Here is a 17,831-nt window from a genome sequence, read left to right on the forward strand (position 1 = left end):
TAAGGGCACATCTGACACTTATTCATACATGTCTGGCACTGCAGTGTTCCTGTTTAACTAAGATGTCATAGGCCTACGTTTGCCTGAAATGCCCGTCTCGCAAAAAGGAAAACACAGAACAGAATGGAAGAGAGTGGGAGGCATGAGGACTTGGCACGGGCTGGTAGACGTGTGGGGCTTACAGTGGAGCAGGCTGGAGTCCGTGTTTACAACTTCGTTAAGAAAAAAACCCACACGGTCCTGTGTACTTTCTCTTCTCTGACTGCGAGACATAAATTTGAAGTTCGAACAAGGACATTCGTGGACAATTTCATGTGTCTGCTATGCTGAGCGCAGGCAGCCCTACCTTCTGATGGGTCCAGTCTTCTTGCTCTCCGTCCATGCTTGGAGTTGTTATGAACAAACATGTTGTCAGAAACAGCTAGGACGTGTCCATCCACGTTCACTGTTGTTGACAACACAACCTGCATATTTAAAGTAAAAAGGAGAAAGCGGGTGCAGTGGAATTAGTTTCACATAAAGTAGCAAATGCACCAAAATTCTTTTTTGCCACTATTCCATATAGCAAAGGGGAGATGGGACAGAACTTGGTACTCAACAGAGTTTTCTCCTTCTGTAATTATGTCAGAACTTTACAGAAAAAGTGGCTGCCCTTCATCCATGCGTTGTCAAGAATCTTTGCTCAAAGCATACCCATGTAATGAAGTGGAGAAAATGGCTATCTGCCTGCTGCTTCCAGAAACCTGGTTCTCTATCAAAAGACCTGGACCACCACTGCCAGTAGAGCCTCCACCATAGAAAACTGGTTGTGTGCCACGTGGAAGCTGAGATCTACACACCAGCTGGAAAGTCACTTCTCCAAGCTCCGGAATGGGTTCTTGCACTTCAGACGGGTCCTGACATCATGGCCTGCACTGAGATGCTGGCTGGTGAATTGTCTGTGGTGTTGCTGCACAGTAGAGAGTAGTGGCAGTGATGCCTCGACTTTTGCTGAGAATATAAGGTTGCCATAATTCAGTGTTGAAAACACAGGACGTGTAGCATCTAATGAGGGTGAGGGGAGAGGTGGTGTGGAGCAGTGGGAGAACATGGGTTTGGAGTCAGGAAGAACTGAATTCAAATCCCAGGCCTGCTGTCACCTAACTTGCAACCATGAAAAATTTACTTAATCTTTTCTAATCTCAGTTTTTCTTATCTGTAAGATATAAATAGCAATGTGTATCTCGCAGTGCTTAAATGAGGTATAATGAGATACAGGCACACATCCCTAGTCCAAGAATCTGAAATCCAAGATTCTCCAAAATCTAAACCTTTTTGAGCACTGACATGATGCTCAAAGGAAATGTTCATTGGAGCATTTTGGATTTTGGATTTTCCAGATTAGGGATGCTCAACCAGTAAATACAGGATGCAAATATTCGAAAACCCCAAATCAGAAGCACGTCTAGTTCCAAGCATTTTGGATAAGGAATATTCGACCTGCAAGACATACAAAGGATTCAGCATAGTGCTTTGTGTGTGCCAAACTGGGATGCGTTCGTGTCCTAACTGCCTTGCCCATGCTGGGCTTGACCGGACCATAAGACAGATGACATTACTCACACACAGAGGTTATCCCATGGCCTAAGCTCTAGGGGAAGTCCTAGGAAGAGGCAGATAGGAAATAGGTACCAACAGTTACAAGGCATGGTCCCTAACCTCAAAGAGTTCATTTTCTGGCTGGAGAATCATAGTTAACACAGGAAACAAGTAGCACAAAGATTGATATCAAATCAAGTTCCAGCATGTGTACTGCAGATCCGGGTGGGGGAGAAGCTCAAAGAAGTAGCTATCAGCAAAGGCTGACCAAGCATAGCAGAAGGGAGTGGACCTGGGTGGAGCTCCCACCGAATCACTTGATCCAGAACACGAGCCACCCTAGACATGGGTCTACTTCTCAGTTCACATCAGTTATGCTTGGCCATTATTATTATTATTTTCGAGAAAAGAACAATAACTTGTTATATACATACTCTCACACATGTATGGACTTTTTGAGGAAGGGCACTAAATAGGTACAAAATGAAGAGTCGTGTTTCAAAATGACTCTTCCTGTCTACTCCCAAATTAAAATGGTTGATATTCTACTTGTAATTGTCCTTTCTTATTTATTAAATGGAGGGCAGGGGGCTTGATCATGCCATATCTTTTTTTCTTTTTTTTTTTTTTTTTTTTTTTTTTTGAGATAGAGTCTAACTTTGTTGCCCAGGCTGGAGTGCAGTGGCACCATCTTAGCTCACTGCAACCTCTGCCTCCCGGATTCAAACAATTCTCCTGTCTCAGTTTCCCAAGTAGCTGGGATTGCAGATGACTGCAACCATGCCCAGCTACTCTACTTTTTGTATTTTTAGTAGAGACAAGGTTTCACCGTATTGGCCAGGCTGGTCTTGAACTCCTGACCTCAAGTGATCCACCGGCCTCGGCCGCCCAAAGTGCTGGGATTACAGAAGTGAGTCACAGTGCCCAGCCCTACTTTACCTCTGAATATGAAGGAATGAGGCAGCATTTCAAAAACCTTTTATTATGAATAATTTCAAGCAAACAAAAGAAACAGGATAGCATAATGAATCCCTAGTACTTATCATTCAGCTTCAAGAATTGTCAAAATATCGCCATTCTCATCTCAGCCACAGTAGACCCTTTATCCAAGAGGTCTATGCTCTAAGACCCCAGTGGATGTCTGAAACCTCAGAGAATATCAAACCCTATAATATGCTTTTTCCTATACATACTTATGATAAAGTATAATTTATAAATTAGGCACAGTAAGACATTAATGACAATAACTAATATTTGAAATAGAACAATTATAAAAAGATATTGAAATAAAAGTATGTAAATGTGGTTTCTCTCTTTTTCTCTCCAAATGTCTTATTGTACTGTACCTTGGGTAACTGAAACCACAGAAAGTGAAACCTCAAAAGTGGGCGGAGGGACTACTGTTTACCACCACCCACTCCCAAACCTCTACTCAACAATGATGATAATCACAGGTTTGGGTTTTTTTGTAGGTAAAATTTACATACATTGAAATGCACAAATCTTAACTGTCCAATTTACACTGAGATCAAGAAGTAGACTATTTCCATCTCCCCAAAAAGTTATCCTGTGTTCCCTCCCAGTCCACCCTACCTCCACCACCAGCAAAGCAATATTCTTCTGATTTTTTTCTTTGCCCTAAAGAGTTTTTCAATGACATCTTTTTAAGTTATTACATATTTTTAGCATAATAGGTTTGGGAAAATCCCTAAAACCCATGAGTCCACAAATCATCTCATATAGTCTGACACCTTGAACATGGTGGTAACTTATGCAAAATTTTACATGAATAAGTGAGTGTCAGTCATCCAACCCAACAGATAATTGACTGAGCTTCTAATATGTGACAGGCCCCAGAGATTCAAAGAATAAACTTAAAGGAACCTCAGTTGTCATTCAGAAAATTATCAATATAATTGCTCACAATTCAGGAGTACAGCCTGTCTAGTGCTGGGTCTGTTTTCAATTGTGTCCATGTTAATATGTTACAATCTGGGGAAATTCCTTCCAGAAAATTCCTATCACACAGTGGCAAACATTAAGATGGTGGCATCCATCACTCCCCGTAAGTTCTCATGTTCTTATCAAAGCGATCTTAGCAAAACACAAGGTCATGTCACAGTCGAAGGGAGAGGTAGAGCCTCATGGTCACGAGGTTAAGATGAACTTGAAGATACTATTGCCTACCATCCGAAAATAATAAAGAGACAGAAGAAAGAAGAATCAGACCACTCTTACAAATTGTGTGTGTGAACGCATTTTCAAAGACGTAACTGTCATCTCTGGGGGGAAAAAAAAAGGAGAGGGTGCTTTGGGCTTTAATTCTTCCTTCTTTTCTTTTCTTTTCTTTCTTTTTTTTTTTTTTTTTTTGAGACAGAGTCTTGCTCTATCACCAAGGCTGAAGTGCAGTGCAGTGGCCTGATCTCAGCTCACCACAACCTCTGCCTCCCATGTTCAAGCGATTCACAACCTCTGCCTCCCATGTTCAAGCGATTCTCCTGCCTCGGCCTCCCGAGTGGCTGAGATTACAGGCACCCACCACCATACTCGGCTAATTTTTGTATTTTGTGGGTTTCGCCATGTTGGGCAGGCTGGTCTAGAACTCTTGACCTCAAGTGATCCTCCCGCCTCAGCCTCCCAAAGTGCTGGGATTACAGGCATGAGCCACTGCACCCAGCCGTGGGCATTAAGTCTTAATGAGCTTTCCTAGGCACACTAAGGGGAACCTGAGCCCTCTCTGAGGATTACGTGGAGGTAAAGAGCCTTCTCTCTGAGGTTGCTTTAATTCACTCCACAAGCTCCTTGTCATACCATCCATTAATACTCCCCACGCGTTCCTGCCACAAAATATGGGGCTTTCACGAGCCAGCTGATTTCATCATTGTCCATTTGGGTGGAGTGAGACTCAGTTCCAAAGTGAACATTTCCCGAATGACATACCCTGATGGTTCAGATGCACTTCATTATTTTCTATTAACAATAGAAATAAATTGTAATCTCTTGCTGGCTCACGCTGGCCTCTCATGACAGCTAGGGAATTAACCTGAATTATGTCAGTGTCTGCAAAATTTATTACAAGATTTTAAATTATGTCCAAATGTATGTGCGTGTGCATCTGTACATATAGATATGAGGCAAGTTCCAGGTTTTAATATTCCAAATATCTTAGATGGTGAGGTAGCTGGAAGAGCCTGCCAATTCAACTGAATTTGCAAGATGCGATGGAATTAATTCATAAACTCTGCAACAGGACACCAGACATGTTTGGTGGTTGTTTCTATACATAGAGACACACACTTAAATACTGACTTTTACATACATTTGCTTTCCTTCTGGAAGAATGAACTACATTATACAGGTAAAGATATATTTGGCACAGTCAAAACTTCAAATTTAAATTCCTTCACTGTTTACTGATGAACAATGACAACGCTGATATTCGTCTATTTGGAGAAGTTAAGATTTCTGAATGTTTTAGGACCAAAGGAAGTGGAATCCGCATTCCAACATCATCTTACTCCCAGGCCTTCCCCTTCCACAAGCCAACTTCTTTCCCCTAGTGAGTATTTCCTGGGTCACAAAGGCTGACCCTTCCCATCTGGAATCAATCAGTCAACCCCTGACAACTTCCTGAAACACCTCACTCCATTTCCTGTTCTCTCCCCCTTCTCGTTTTCCCCCTGGTTTGCTTCACTCTTCAAAACTGCAGGCCACAGCAGCTTAATGTTAGAGGGTCAGGCACAGTTAGACTCCAAAACACTACACAAGGACACCTTTGACCTTCAAAAATCTTTACATCTTAGCTAAACAAATCAAGGTCAACATTTCTTACCATTACCTTGTTAACTATTTGTATGCATCTCTGCCAAGGGTCTTCTGATCATATAACCATCAATACCACTTATTCACCTAAGATCAACTGATCTGATTTAAAAGAAGCAAATGTGTATGGATAAAAGGTGCCATTCGGAGGTGCCTGAAACTGAAAATCACCAGCATTATATTGGCAAACATACAGAGAGTATTCCATACAAAGGAACTTCTATGCTTCATCATCTCCTGTCACCTAGACCTGAGAATGCGTCTTTTCTAAGGCTGTCAGACTCTATTGGCACTGCCATTCTGCTGGCATGGCCCTAAAGAATGCCAATTAGGAATACAGATGTCCATAATTTGTGTGGGATGGACCCCCAGTTTCTGCTGCTGACACTGGTGACAGTTTTCATTTATTTCTTAGAGTTGATATATCTGTATTACAGCTCAAAGCCTGCAGATCTGAAAACTAAGTCATGGTAAATGATAGCTCTCCTCAACTGATACATTTCAATGCAAAAGCAACAACCAATTTATTTAGGACAAAGTACCTTCAACCCAAGGTTCCGAGAGAGAAATCAGGATCAATTGAAATTGCTTGCATTTTTTTTCTAAATAAAAGTAGTTTTCGCTTTCTGCCATTCCCTATTTTGCTTTGATGTGATCTCTCATTTTTAGTAACACCAACTCAATAAACAGACCAATTGGAGAGTGACAGTGGTAGGTTCCATTTTAAATCACTTAATTATATGGCAGTGTTAGTTGGTTATACAGAAATAGAAACATGAATAAGAAGTAGGTATCTTCCCTTGAAAAATACAAGAAAGTTTTAAGAACGGAATCTACAAATACGTTAGCAGTCTTCTACCAGTACTCAAGAAAACTGATCGGCTTTCTCAAATTCTATTTTTATTCTCATTACCCAAAAGTTCTCCCATGTCCCTCACTCCAATAATTTATACAAAGCAGGAGCTGAGTTGTAAAGGAGCCCTTTCCTGCTCGTAAAAGGCCACAGTGGGAGTCACCCTTCAGGTGGACACATCCGTTAATCTGCCTGAACAGCTAATTTTCCAATAGAGGAGTTATTTCTTTAGTTATCAGAATGATAGCATGTGTCATGGAGACTTTTACCAAACTGACTTATTCCTAGCCTTGGGTTATTTTTATGCCTTTCTCTAAAATGTCCTTGGCTTTTTGCAACACCACGCGCGCGCGCGCGTGTGTGTGTTTTAAGTACTTATCCTTCTCAAAGCTCTAACTTTATGATTTACTTGAATTACATAAGTCTGAGGAATGGCCAGTTGGGCCCTACTCCCAGCTAGGCTTTTTCAGCTCCTACCCAGGTGTTTCTACAAAGACCCTAAGTCTCACACAAAGAGGCTAAAAGAAAAAGAGAAGTCAAAATGAAAAATGTGTGGAATGACCAAATGATCTGCTCTTTGAAACAGACGACAATTCCAATGTCTGCAGTCACTAGAGAATAATTACACTGGTTAGAAACCTCCCCATATGGGCCAGAGTCCTTGCTTTGAAAACACACCAACTTCTACCATTAGTCAGACACAGTTCCCCACCCTTTCAATGAGGGTCATGCACCTCCTAGCTGAATGTGGGGCCTTTGGTAGTTTAATCTCAGTAAAGCTATAACACATCGCATTTATAGCACACTCCACGTTGAAGACTCTGATACCCTGCTTATGAATGTGCATACACTCAGCTAAATAAAATGGTCTCGAAAATTCCTGTTATTTTGCCAAGAATGGAAAAAAAATTCTTTATGACATTTTACATCTGGAAATGGAATTAAATTCATGATGTGCTTTTCCCTTATAGCTGTTCAGTTGCCATATATGTTATTTCAGCTTTCCCAAAGCATAACTGTTATGTGGGATTTTATTTTCCACCTGTGGAAGGAGGAAAGGGACACAGAAACCATTAAAGGGACAGAGAAAATCAAGACAGACTTCTGGCTATGGTGGGCAACCAAGCTGCAAGTCCATATTGCAAGGAGAAATACGCATCGGGTTTTGACACAATCCTGAATTCGCATCATGGACCAGGTGAATCTAATGACACAGTTTTGTCTAAGCCTCCATTAATTCAATCCAGGCTAACAACAAACAAATGGGCTACTGCAGTTTGTTCCGCCCTACCACTTTATTCTTGGCACACATATTTTCAAGCCAGACTTAAGGCCCAGATTCTTCTTTGTTATAGGACTCCAGAGTCTCCAAAATTACCTTTAAACACCTACCCCACAAGCATGGATTTTGTCATTTTCTTTAAAAGGAATTCCCAGAATTCTCAGCAATGGTTGTTGTTTCATATTCCCAAAGGCTAAATTTTCTGTTCAGTGAAGGATCATGTCCCCGACAGGAGAACACAGAGTTGACTGCCATAGAGACAGATGTGAGAGGTTCTGGACTATTCCAGCAGAGAGGGGACTGGGCAGCAATGGTATTACTCCTGAGAAGATGTGTTCTTTTCCTTTTTTAAAAAACACACATATTTTTAATTCTGTCAAGTTTAAATTGATATGCTTGATGACAAGAATATAAACTAAACACTGGTCAATGTACTCAGTTTTTAAAATAATTTAACTATTTTACTTTGTGTGTGTGTGTGTGTGTATAATTTCAACTTTTATTTTAGATTCAGGGAGTACCTGTGCAGGTTTATTACATGAATATGTTGTGTGACACTGCGGTTTGAGATACAAATGATCCTGTCATCCAGGTAGTGAGAATAATCCCTAATAGGCAGTTTTTCAGTCCTCTCCTCCATTCCTTTCTCTCCCTGCTGGTAATCCCTAGTGTCTATTACTCCCATCTTTATGTCCATTGGTACCCAATGGACATCCTCTTACAAGTGAGAACACACAGTATTTGGTTTTCTGTTCCTATGTTAATTTGTTTAGGATCATGGCCTCCAGCTGTGTCCATGTTGCTGCAAAGGACATGATTTCATTCTTTTTTGTGGCTGTGTAGTATTCCATGGTGTCTATGTACCACATTTCTTTATCTGATCCGCCATTGATGAGCATCTAGGTTGATTCCATGTCTTTGTTGTTGTGAATAATGTAGCAATGAACATACAAATGTGTGTGTCTTTTGGGTAGAACAATTTCCTTTCCTTTGAGTATATACCCAGCAATGGGATTGCTGGGTCAAACGATAGTTCGATTTTATTTTTTTCATTTTAACTAGAGAAGATACTTTCTTAAGGAACCAGACAGCACTGTGTTTCTATCAGTCATTGGGTATTTTTTGGGACCCCTAGGTGCTCTGCTACATGCAATGGAAGCTTATAGAAAATATTGTCACAGCCTCAAGGAGCTCACCCTGCAGTGGACAAAGCATAGCAAACACTAGACATAATAAAAAAATATTATTGCATGGTAATCTGTCATTGAGGAGTGAACTGTGTGGCCACTGTGTACTGTAGGGCCCAATGGTGGGAAGAATCAGCGTGAATTGAAGGTGATCACAGCCATTTTCATCAAGTAAGTGAGATTTAAGAACAGGCCTTGAAGAATTGGGGGAGTTACACAACTTGAGGTTACTAAGATGATTATTCTGGCACCTAAAAAAATTCTAATTGGCATAAAGGAAGTAGTATGCCCAAGAGCTCTCTGCTGGTGTATTTTGGCCAATTTGGCTTTAGAGTAAACACCTTTTAGAGCTTGCTTTTTAAAACCCAATTGAGAATTCCAGTGGCAATTTAAAAAAAAATTCAACTTTTCGTGTCAGTGAGGAGTGTGAAGATCATTCATCTGCTTTGCAATACTGAATGTCCCTTCATCTTAAAGGTCACAGACACTTGCTACTCCCTCCCTACCTCATTTTATTCTGTGTAACCCATTGCTTTTCCCCTCTAAAATTTGTGCCAAGTGGGATGGTTATGGTCAAGGGCAATATTTTACTAGAAAAAGTTTTGAGAGCCACAGGGGAGCCATAACATATTTGATGCAGTTCTTTGTTTGGCTTGGGCATTCTTGCCTACGAAGCTCTAGCCCCAGGGACAACTTGAATCACCTGTGGCCTATCAAAAATCAGCAGCACACAGGCCCTGGAAGCAGCTGAGGAACTATGCACTCTTATTGCAGGACTAAGAACACTTTGCTTTCCAGGAAGTTCTGAATTCGATAGCCCTGGAATGGGTTCAGGGGCAGGTTGTGTCCAAATTAGAGTCCCTTAAAATATTTAAGCATTTAGACTGTGTTTCCAGCTAACTGAAGTCTGACATACCCTCTCCCAAAAGTTCCCCAGGCAACTACTGGTTTTCATTTCTCACCTTGCCCTTTTACAAAGAACTCAAAACTCATTTCCTGGGTGAATCAGTCAAGATTTCTGTCACCCTGATTCCTGTTCCCATTCAAGACACCAAAATTTAGGGGTGGAGGCGGCAGAAGGTTCTAACATCAGAGAAAAGCTTGAAGTCACTCCAGAGAGCCTTCCCCAAGCTTACAGCATTGGACTGAGAGAAAGATCCTCCGACCCTCCAAGGTTTTTTTTTTTTTTTTTTTTTTTTTCTGACTCCAAATAGATAATTATGATTTCTTAACTTGGACTATCTGGTTTGTTTTATCATCAGATAATAGATTCACCTGCTGATCAGCGAGGCCATAAGTCAAGTGATTTCCATTATGTGCTTTAAAACTGCTGCTCAGTAGCACTGCAGATTTCAAATGGTAGATGAGATCACAGAGCAGCTGGAGCAGCTCTCACACTGAAAGATGTGAACTGAAGAAACCTGCAGGCAGCTGGAGCTGTATTAAATTTTTACCATTTGGAGTTAATTTAAACTCTCGTTTCCCTCTCCAACGGGTGTGAGAGAAACATTCAACATTTTTTATTTAAGGAAAATAGATGGTGGTGCCATTAAAAAGTTTTATATAAGAGCTGGGGGTTTAAAAATCATAAGGGGTTGCTGGATGGAGCTTGGCTCTTTTCCAAGACATGAGTAGCCGTGCCCTTTGCTCTCGCGTCGTTTAGTAAACCCGACTAATGGCTCGTGCCCAGCTGTGTGTACGAGGTGTCTTTGTCAGAGCCATTCATTTCCCCCATCGTTCTTCTGCAGTCGTCGCATCCAGCATGTTGCAGCAACAGGCATGAGGCCTCGGCCTCTCACATGATCCAACCACTCTGTGGATGCCAGTCAATCCCAACGGGACCTCACTTCCTTTCTCCATTCCCATCCGGCAGATCTTTCTGCCCTTGGTTCCCTTCTCTCCCTCACCGTGCGCTTCTTTTTGCTTTCTCACAGGCCCAGCAGATATGCCAGGTGTGTTTTCACACAGCTCCAACCCCTTCCCTCGAACCCTTCAAATCCCCATCAAGATGCCCTTCCAGCAGGCCCATCCTGGGCTTGTGTGCAACCTGGAACCAACTCAGCACTAAAGCCTTCCCCAGCCTGACCCCTGGAATGATTTTTCTTTCATTAGAAATGTGTCTGTCTGGTCAGGTGTGGTGGCTCACACCTGTAATCCCAACAATTTGGGAAGCCAAGGTGGGTGAATCACTTGAGCCCAGGGGTTCGAGACCAGCCTGGGCAACACAGCAAAACCCTGTCTCAACAAAAAACACAAAAATTCGCTGGGTATGGTTGCATGCACCTGTAGTCCCAGCTACTTGGGAGATTGAAGCAGGAGGATCACTTGCGCCCAAAGACCAAGGCTGCCGTGAACCAATATTGCGCCACCACACTCCAGCCTCAGTGACAGAGTGAGACCCTGTCTGTAAAAAAAGAAAGAAAGGCCGGGTGCGGTGGCTCAAGCCTGTAATCCCAGCACTTTGGGAGGCCGAGGTGGGCGGATGACAAGGTCAGGAGATCGCGACCATCCTGGCTAACACAGTGAAACCCCGTCTCTACTAAAAAAATACAAAAAACTAGCCGGCCGAGGTGGTGGGCGCCTGTAGTCCCAGCTACTCTGGAGGCTGAGGCAGGAGAATGGCGTGAACCTGGGAGGCGGAGCTTGCAGTGAGCTGAGATCCGGCCACTGCACTCCAGCTTGGGCTTGGGCGACAGAGTGAGACTCCGTCTCAAAAAAAAAAAAAAAAAAAAGAAAAAAATATGTCTGTCTTTCCATATCTACTGACATATCTCTTGAGGCCAAGGATGGCACGACCTGCACATATATCTCAGCCCTCTCCCTAGCATGCCTCTGTAAATTAAAAATGATTATTCTGGTGGACCTAATCTAAAAAGGGAGTCATTTAGGGGGTAAATCTGAGACACTCAAGGGTCTCTCAGGGAAGTTCAGCAAATGGAAGCAAACACCTTTATCTTAATTCAAGTAAGCTCTCAGAGTGAAGTTCATTAAAAATGATTTGGCAGCATGAAGAGAGGTTGGCTAATGTGTACAAACAAACAGGTAGAAGATATAAGTTCTAATATTTGATAGAGTGGGGTAACTACAGTTAACAACAATTCATTGTACATATCAAACTAGCTAAAAGAGAGAACTTGCAATATTCCCAACACAGAGAAATGATCAGTTCTCATGATGATGGATAATGACTATGGACACCCTAACTACCCTGACTTGATTATTACACATTCAATGCATGTAACAAAATATCACATGTACCCCATAAAGATTACAAACAGTATGTATCAATAAAACAATTTAGGCTGGGTGTGGTGGCTCATATCTGTAATCTCAGCATTTTGAGAGGCCAAGACGGGTGAATAACTTGATCTCAGGAGTTCAAGACCAGCCTGGGCAATGCGGCAAAACCCTGTCTCCATAAAAAAAAAATACAAAAATTAGCCAGGCCTGATGGCACACACCTGTAGTCCTAGCTACTTAAGGGGCTGAGGTGGGGAGATGGCTTGAGCTGGAGAGGCAGAGGTTGCAGTGAGCCAAGATTGCACCACTGCACTCCAGCTTGAGCAAAAAAGTGACATCTGCTCTCAAAAAAAAAAAAAATAAAAATATAAAAAAAAAAAAAAAAAAAGAATGATTTTAAGGTTGGATACGTGTCAAGGTTATCAATTCCAGAATGCTACTAAGTCCACAATGACCTAATGTACAAGCTGGTGCTGCCCATAGGATGGAGAACAACCCAGTGATCATGTCTTTTTAAAATGAAGTCCTTCTGAGGCAGAGGGTAGAAACTTGGCATTCAGGCCTCTAAGCCTCCCAATCTCAAGTAGATCTGATGACATTTGTGTCCTTTAATAGGTGATGCGGTGGAAGGCTCAGAAAACTGTTCAGAAGAGCCTCAGCACCTGCTGTCACTATAATGGTGGGTATCATTTAGCTCCACAAACATCTACACTTGACCAAGCCGCTGAGTTCCAGCAAGCACCAAGAACACAGCTGGCACTGTGCAGAAGCCCACTGCTTCCAGGAAAGTCACCTGAACATCACAGAGAAGCAGACTTGAGCTATGCAAACCACTCATTTATTTTTTATATCCTTCCACTAGGACGCAAGCCCTTCGAGGGCAGGAATTTTATGATTTGCTCTCTGCTGTAACTCCAGCACCTAGGATAGTGCCTGGCACACCGAATTTCATCAGTAATATTGGCTGGGTCCATGAATAAATGAATGAGTAGCTCTATGTTTTCATTACGACTTGGAACAGACCCAGCCAGCCCATCGATGACAGTGAATTAGCAACAAAAAGCTCTAAATTATTGTCAACTCCTAGTGATTTTTAGGATTTGAATGTGGGAAATGACCATGTGCCTGACTTTCTCTTCCTAACTTGATGTTCTTTTGGATTTTAAAACTGCCTGCTCTCCACCCACACAAGCAGAAAGAAATAAAGAATGGGATTCATTATGTCTTAACAGGCCTGTCAGCTTAAACTAGACATACATTTCTTTTCCTTTCCTTCATTGAGCTGTTAATCTGGGTGTTTCACCTAATTGTTCCATTTCAAGGAGGGCAGAAGTGATTTTCCGCATGCATGACCCATGGATTTAGATACTTGGAGAGCCCTGGAAATCTTAAGTTTCTTTTCTCTTTTGCTCTCTTAAAAATGTATTTAATAGTAATCTATTGAGCCCTACAGATGCCTGCCATTGTGCTAGACATTGGCGATACCTACAAAAATAAATAAAACATACCAACTGCCCTCTAGCAGCACACAGTCTATTGGAGAGACAAACAAGAACTGCAAGATGATGTGATAACTGGCAGGGTAGGGGCCTACAGGGAAGGGTATGTCGGCACGGACCCAGGAACCAACAACTCCACTTGGAAGAGTCAGAAAATGAACCACTAAGGCGGTGACATTCAGCTGTAGCCTTAAAGCATGAAAAGGAGTCACAAGTTGGAGAGAGGTGAAGGGTTCCCAGGCAGAGGGGTGAACATATGGAAAGCTTCCCAGATGGAACAGAAATCAGAGATGGGTATGTGGTGAGCAGTGGGCAGATGAGAATTTCTGGGACAGGCATGGCAGGTTTTCCAGGTAGGCAGAGGCTGAGCAGCCTTCTCAGCCATGCCTTTTTAAATCCAAGCTTTGTGTCCATGGACAGTCGAGATCCATGACGCATTTTAGTAGGTGTATATATTTAATTTTTATGGATACGTAGCAGGTGTATATATTTATGGGGTTCATGAGATATTCTGATCCAGGCATACAATGTATAGTAATCACATCAGGGTGAATGGGGCATCCTCATGACATTTTGTTTGTCTGTTTTGTTTTGTTTTGTTCTGTGAAGAATGGGGTCTCACTACGTTCCCCAAGCAGGTCTCAAACTCCTGGGCTCAAGCTATCTTCCTGCCTGTCCCTTCCTAAGAGCTGGGATTACAAGCATGAGCCACTTTCCCCAGCATCATGACATATTTTAAGAGGTAACTCTGGCATTCATGCTGAGAACGGGTTAGACAGGGGAGGAATAAAGACAGGGGCTATGGCAGCTTTTCAGGAAAGAGGTGGATTTAGTAGATACTTAGGAGGAGGAAGCGGCACTTTGACAATGAAAGAAGAGGGAATGAATCAGGGAACAAGCACTGAGTTCTGTTTTGAACACGTGCTCATTAGTCATCCAGGGAAGATGCCCAGGAGGCAGCTAGCATTATATGCCTGCAGCTCTGGTGAAGTCTGAGAATATGGATACAGAAATCATCCAGGAACAGCGGGCATTTGAAGTCAAGAGAGTGGATGAGAGATCACCAGGAAAAGTCCTAAGTGGACAGATCCCCACTGTTAAAGGTTACCTTACATGAAGGATGCCTATTGGACTTTAAATGAATTCCATTTCTTTAGATTAGAGGTCCATGGAAGCTTGAGATGTTTCAAGTGGTCTGGAGACCCCTGAAATTTTAATTAAAACTTTAAATGTAATATTTTGATGGGATACAGACTATAGCTTTTACCAGATTCTTAAAGGAGTCTGGCCCTCCCCCCCATAAAAAGGTAAAAAAGGGTTAAAAGGGTTAAAACCCTTTGTGTTTCACTAAGTATTTTTTATGTCCTATAATACTCAGGACTTGAATGGAATTAAAGAGAGGATTGGTTCAAGCTTGAAAATAATCTTGATGTAACAATTTTGGGCTGATTGGATGATTTTTGTAAAAAGAATCCAGGTTCCACCAGTGTTTGGGGGATAAGGGAAGGAGGAGGGAGAGTTTTATTGAGTTCAGGATGTGATTAGAAATGTTTCATATTTCTATTCCATTCAGATCAAATCCTCAAGAAAGAATCTTGCATATTAAATTTATGTTTGATCATATCACAAAAGTAGAGAATTGAAGGAATGTGTATATGGCTTTAAATGACTATCTTTGTCCTTCTGAGTGAGATACATATTCTAGGAATTTCTGAAAGTCACCATTCATTCAGATGACTGTTCCACCACCATGAGTATGCACTCTCTCTGGTTTTGTTTCATATTTGGAACCTGAACTAAGTTTCTTACTTGACTATGATAGCATATTGCTAATGCTTTCTGGCTCAAGCCTGTAATCCCAGCACTTTGGGAGGCTGAGACGGGCGGATCACAAGGTCAGGAGATCGAGACCATCCTGGCTAACACGGTGGAACCCCGTCTCTACTAAAAAATACAAAAAACTAGCCGGGCGAGGTGGCGGGCGCCTATAGTCCCAGCTACTCGGGAGGCTGAGGCAGGAGAATGGCGTAAACCTGGGAGGCGGAGCTTGCAGTGAGCTGAGATCCGGCCACTGCACTCCAGCCTGGGCGACAGAGCGAGACACCGTCTCAAAAAAAAAAAAAAATAATAATAATAATAATAACCTTCTCTATATGAGAGAGCTTTCACTGAAGGTTATATTCTTAGTAGAATCTAAGTACAGTATAAAAATTGTCAATTCTTTTGTGCACCAAAGTACACTGCTATCAAGAAAGTGAATGACAAATCATGGGACAGGAGAAAATATTTTCAAATACATGTCTGAGAAGGAGCCAGTATCCTAAATATATAAAGAACTCTGACAGCTCAACAATAAAATGACAAATAATGCAACTAAAAAATGGGCAAAAGATTTAAATAGATATTTCTCTAAAGAATACATACAAATGAGCAATAAGCACATGAAAAGGTGCTCAAAATCACTAACCATTAAGGAAATGCAAATCAAAACCACAATGAGATACCTCTTCACACCTATAGGATGACTAGAATTTTTTTTAAAACAGAAAATCACAAGTGTTGGCGAGGAATTGATACCTTCACACATTACTAGTGGAAGTGTAAAATGGTGCAACCACTATGGAAAACAGTTTGGCAGTTCCTTGAAAACTTAAAGAAACAGTTACCATATGACCCAGAAATTCTGTTCTTAGTTGTATACCCAAGAGAATTAAAAACATATGTTCACACAGCAAAACTGTACACAAATATTAACAGTGTCATTGTCTGTAATAGCCAAAAAGTAGAGACAATCCGAATGTCCACTAACTGACTAATGAATTTTAAAATGTGATATATCTATACAATGGAATATTCAGCTGTGAAAAGGAATGAAGTATTGATACATGCTATCACATAGATGAACTTTGAAAACATTATGCTAAGAGAAACAAACAAACAAACACATAAAGCCACATATTGTATGATTCTATTTATATTAAATTTTCAGAATAGACAAACCCATAGAGACAGAAAGTGGATTGGTGGTTGTCAGCCAATAGGGAGAAACAGGAACTGGGAGACATGAGTTTTCTTCTTGGGGTGATAGAAATATTCTGGAATTAGCGGTGCTGGTTGCACAACACTGTGAATGTACTAAAAACCACTGGACTCTACACTTTTAAATGGTTAAAATGGCAAATTGTATGTTATATTAATTTTATCTCAATAAAAAATGCAAACAAATTACCAGTTGACTTTAGCTCAACCCCAGAAATAAGAGAATCACAGAATCCACAAAGTCTAAACAATTCTCTTTGCCCTTGTTTTTGCAAAAGTCAAACACTTTCACATAGGATGACAATTCTGTATCATTTGGAGATCAACAATATTTATTCTATGCCAGTGAAAAACTCAGGCACCATGAAAATCCCACTTAAATAAACAACTAAAGAAGCAGAGGAAATATTAGCATGCATTTGCTTTCTGAATATATTTCTAAACTTTGGGAGAAAATAAATGAGCAGACATTCTCCTACAATAGAAGCCTCTTCACATTTATATGAGTATCCTCACATTCTCAAATTTAAAACTCTTTGAAAGTGCTGGTAGAAAATAGGATGGAACAAATATCCAAACTGCCAACTCTCTTTTCTCTGCCTCTATATCTTCCAGAAATGAAGCTAAGCTTTGGTCAGGGAGGCACTTTGGAATTCTTTTGAATTTCACTCTTCTTTGGACTGCAATTCTTTACATTTTTATTTGGAATAGTGAGCACAGTGAACTTCCACCATGCACGAGGTTCCTGTTTGATCCCCCAAGAAGGCTGATTTTATTTCTGTTTGTCTTCATACAAGAAAGTAGGGCCAGGAGCGATGACTCACGCATGTAATCCCAGCACTTTAGAAGGCCGAGGTGGGTGGGTCACTTGAGGTCTGGAGTTTGAGACCAGCCTGACCAATGTGGCAAAACCTTGTCTCTACTAAAAATACAAAAATTAGCTGGGCAAGGTGTCATGTGCCTGTAGTCCCAGCTACTCAGGAGGGTGAGGCAGGAGAATTGCTTGAACCCAGCAGGCGGAGGTTGCAGTGAGCTGAGATCACACCACTGCACTCCAGCCTGGGTGACAGAGTGAGACTCCATCTCAAAAAAAAAAAAAAAAAAGGCAGGGAAAGAGCCTACCCAAGAGAGAAGAAGTCTCCAACCTTTTAAAGGGAGACTGTTAATAGTGTTAAGTATTGTAATGGAAACTGTTCCTGTCACAGCAAGATTGATAGCCATGATGGGGTTAAAAAATAATAATACTAGATTGTTTTTCAAAGTAACTCTCAGTAGCCTTGTGTTTGGCCATCTTCCCTGTTAACTGTTTTTTTTTTTTTTTTTTTTTTTTT

At 41.4% G+C, this 17,831-nt stretch overlaps 1 protein-coding gene across 7 annotated transcripts in view; it reads right to left on the reverse strand.

Moving 5' to 3' along the window:
* EBF2 (EBF transcription factor 2) overlaps positions 1 to 17,831 on the reverse strand; it is a 202,060-nt gene that overhangs the window by 46,036 nt on the left and 138,193 nt on the right. For 4 of the 7 annotated variants that reach the window (XM_023216867.3, XM_023216869.2, XM_031935949.1 and 1 more), the window contains one exon: positions 347 to 464. In XM_023216867.3, coding sequence (XP_023072635.1) covers positions 347 to 464 — 118 coding nt within the window. Of the gene's footprint in view, positions 1 to 320; positions 465 to 17,831 lie in introns of all 7 variants that reach the window. The other 3 variants (XM_031935948.1, XM_031935947.1, XM_023216866.2) reach the window with 2 other exon arrangements.

The sequence above is a fragment of the Piliocolobus tephrosceles genome, chromosome 7 (assembly GCF_002776525.5).
Source record: "Piliocolobus tephrosceles isolate RC106 chromosome 7, ASM277652v3, whole genome shotgun sequence".
In the NCBI taxonomy this organism is placed as follows: Eukaryota; Metazoa; Chordata; class Mammalia; order Primates; family Cercopithecidae; genus Piliocolobus; species Piliocolobus tephrosceles.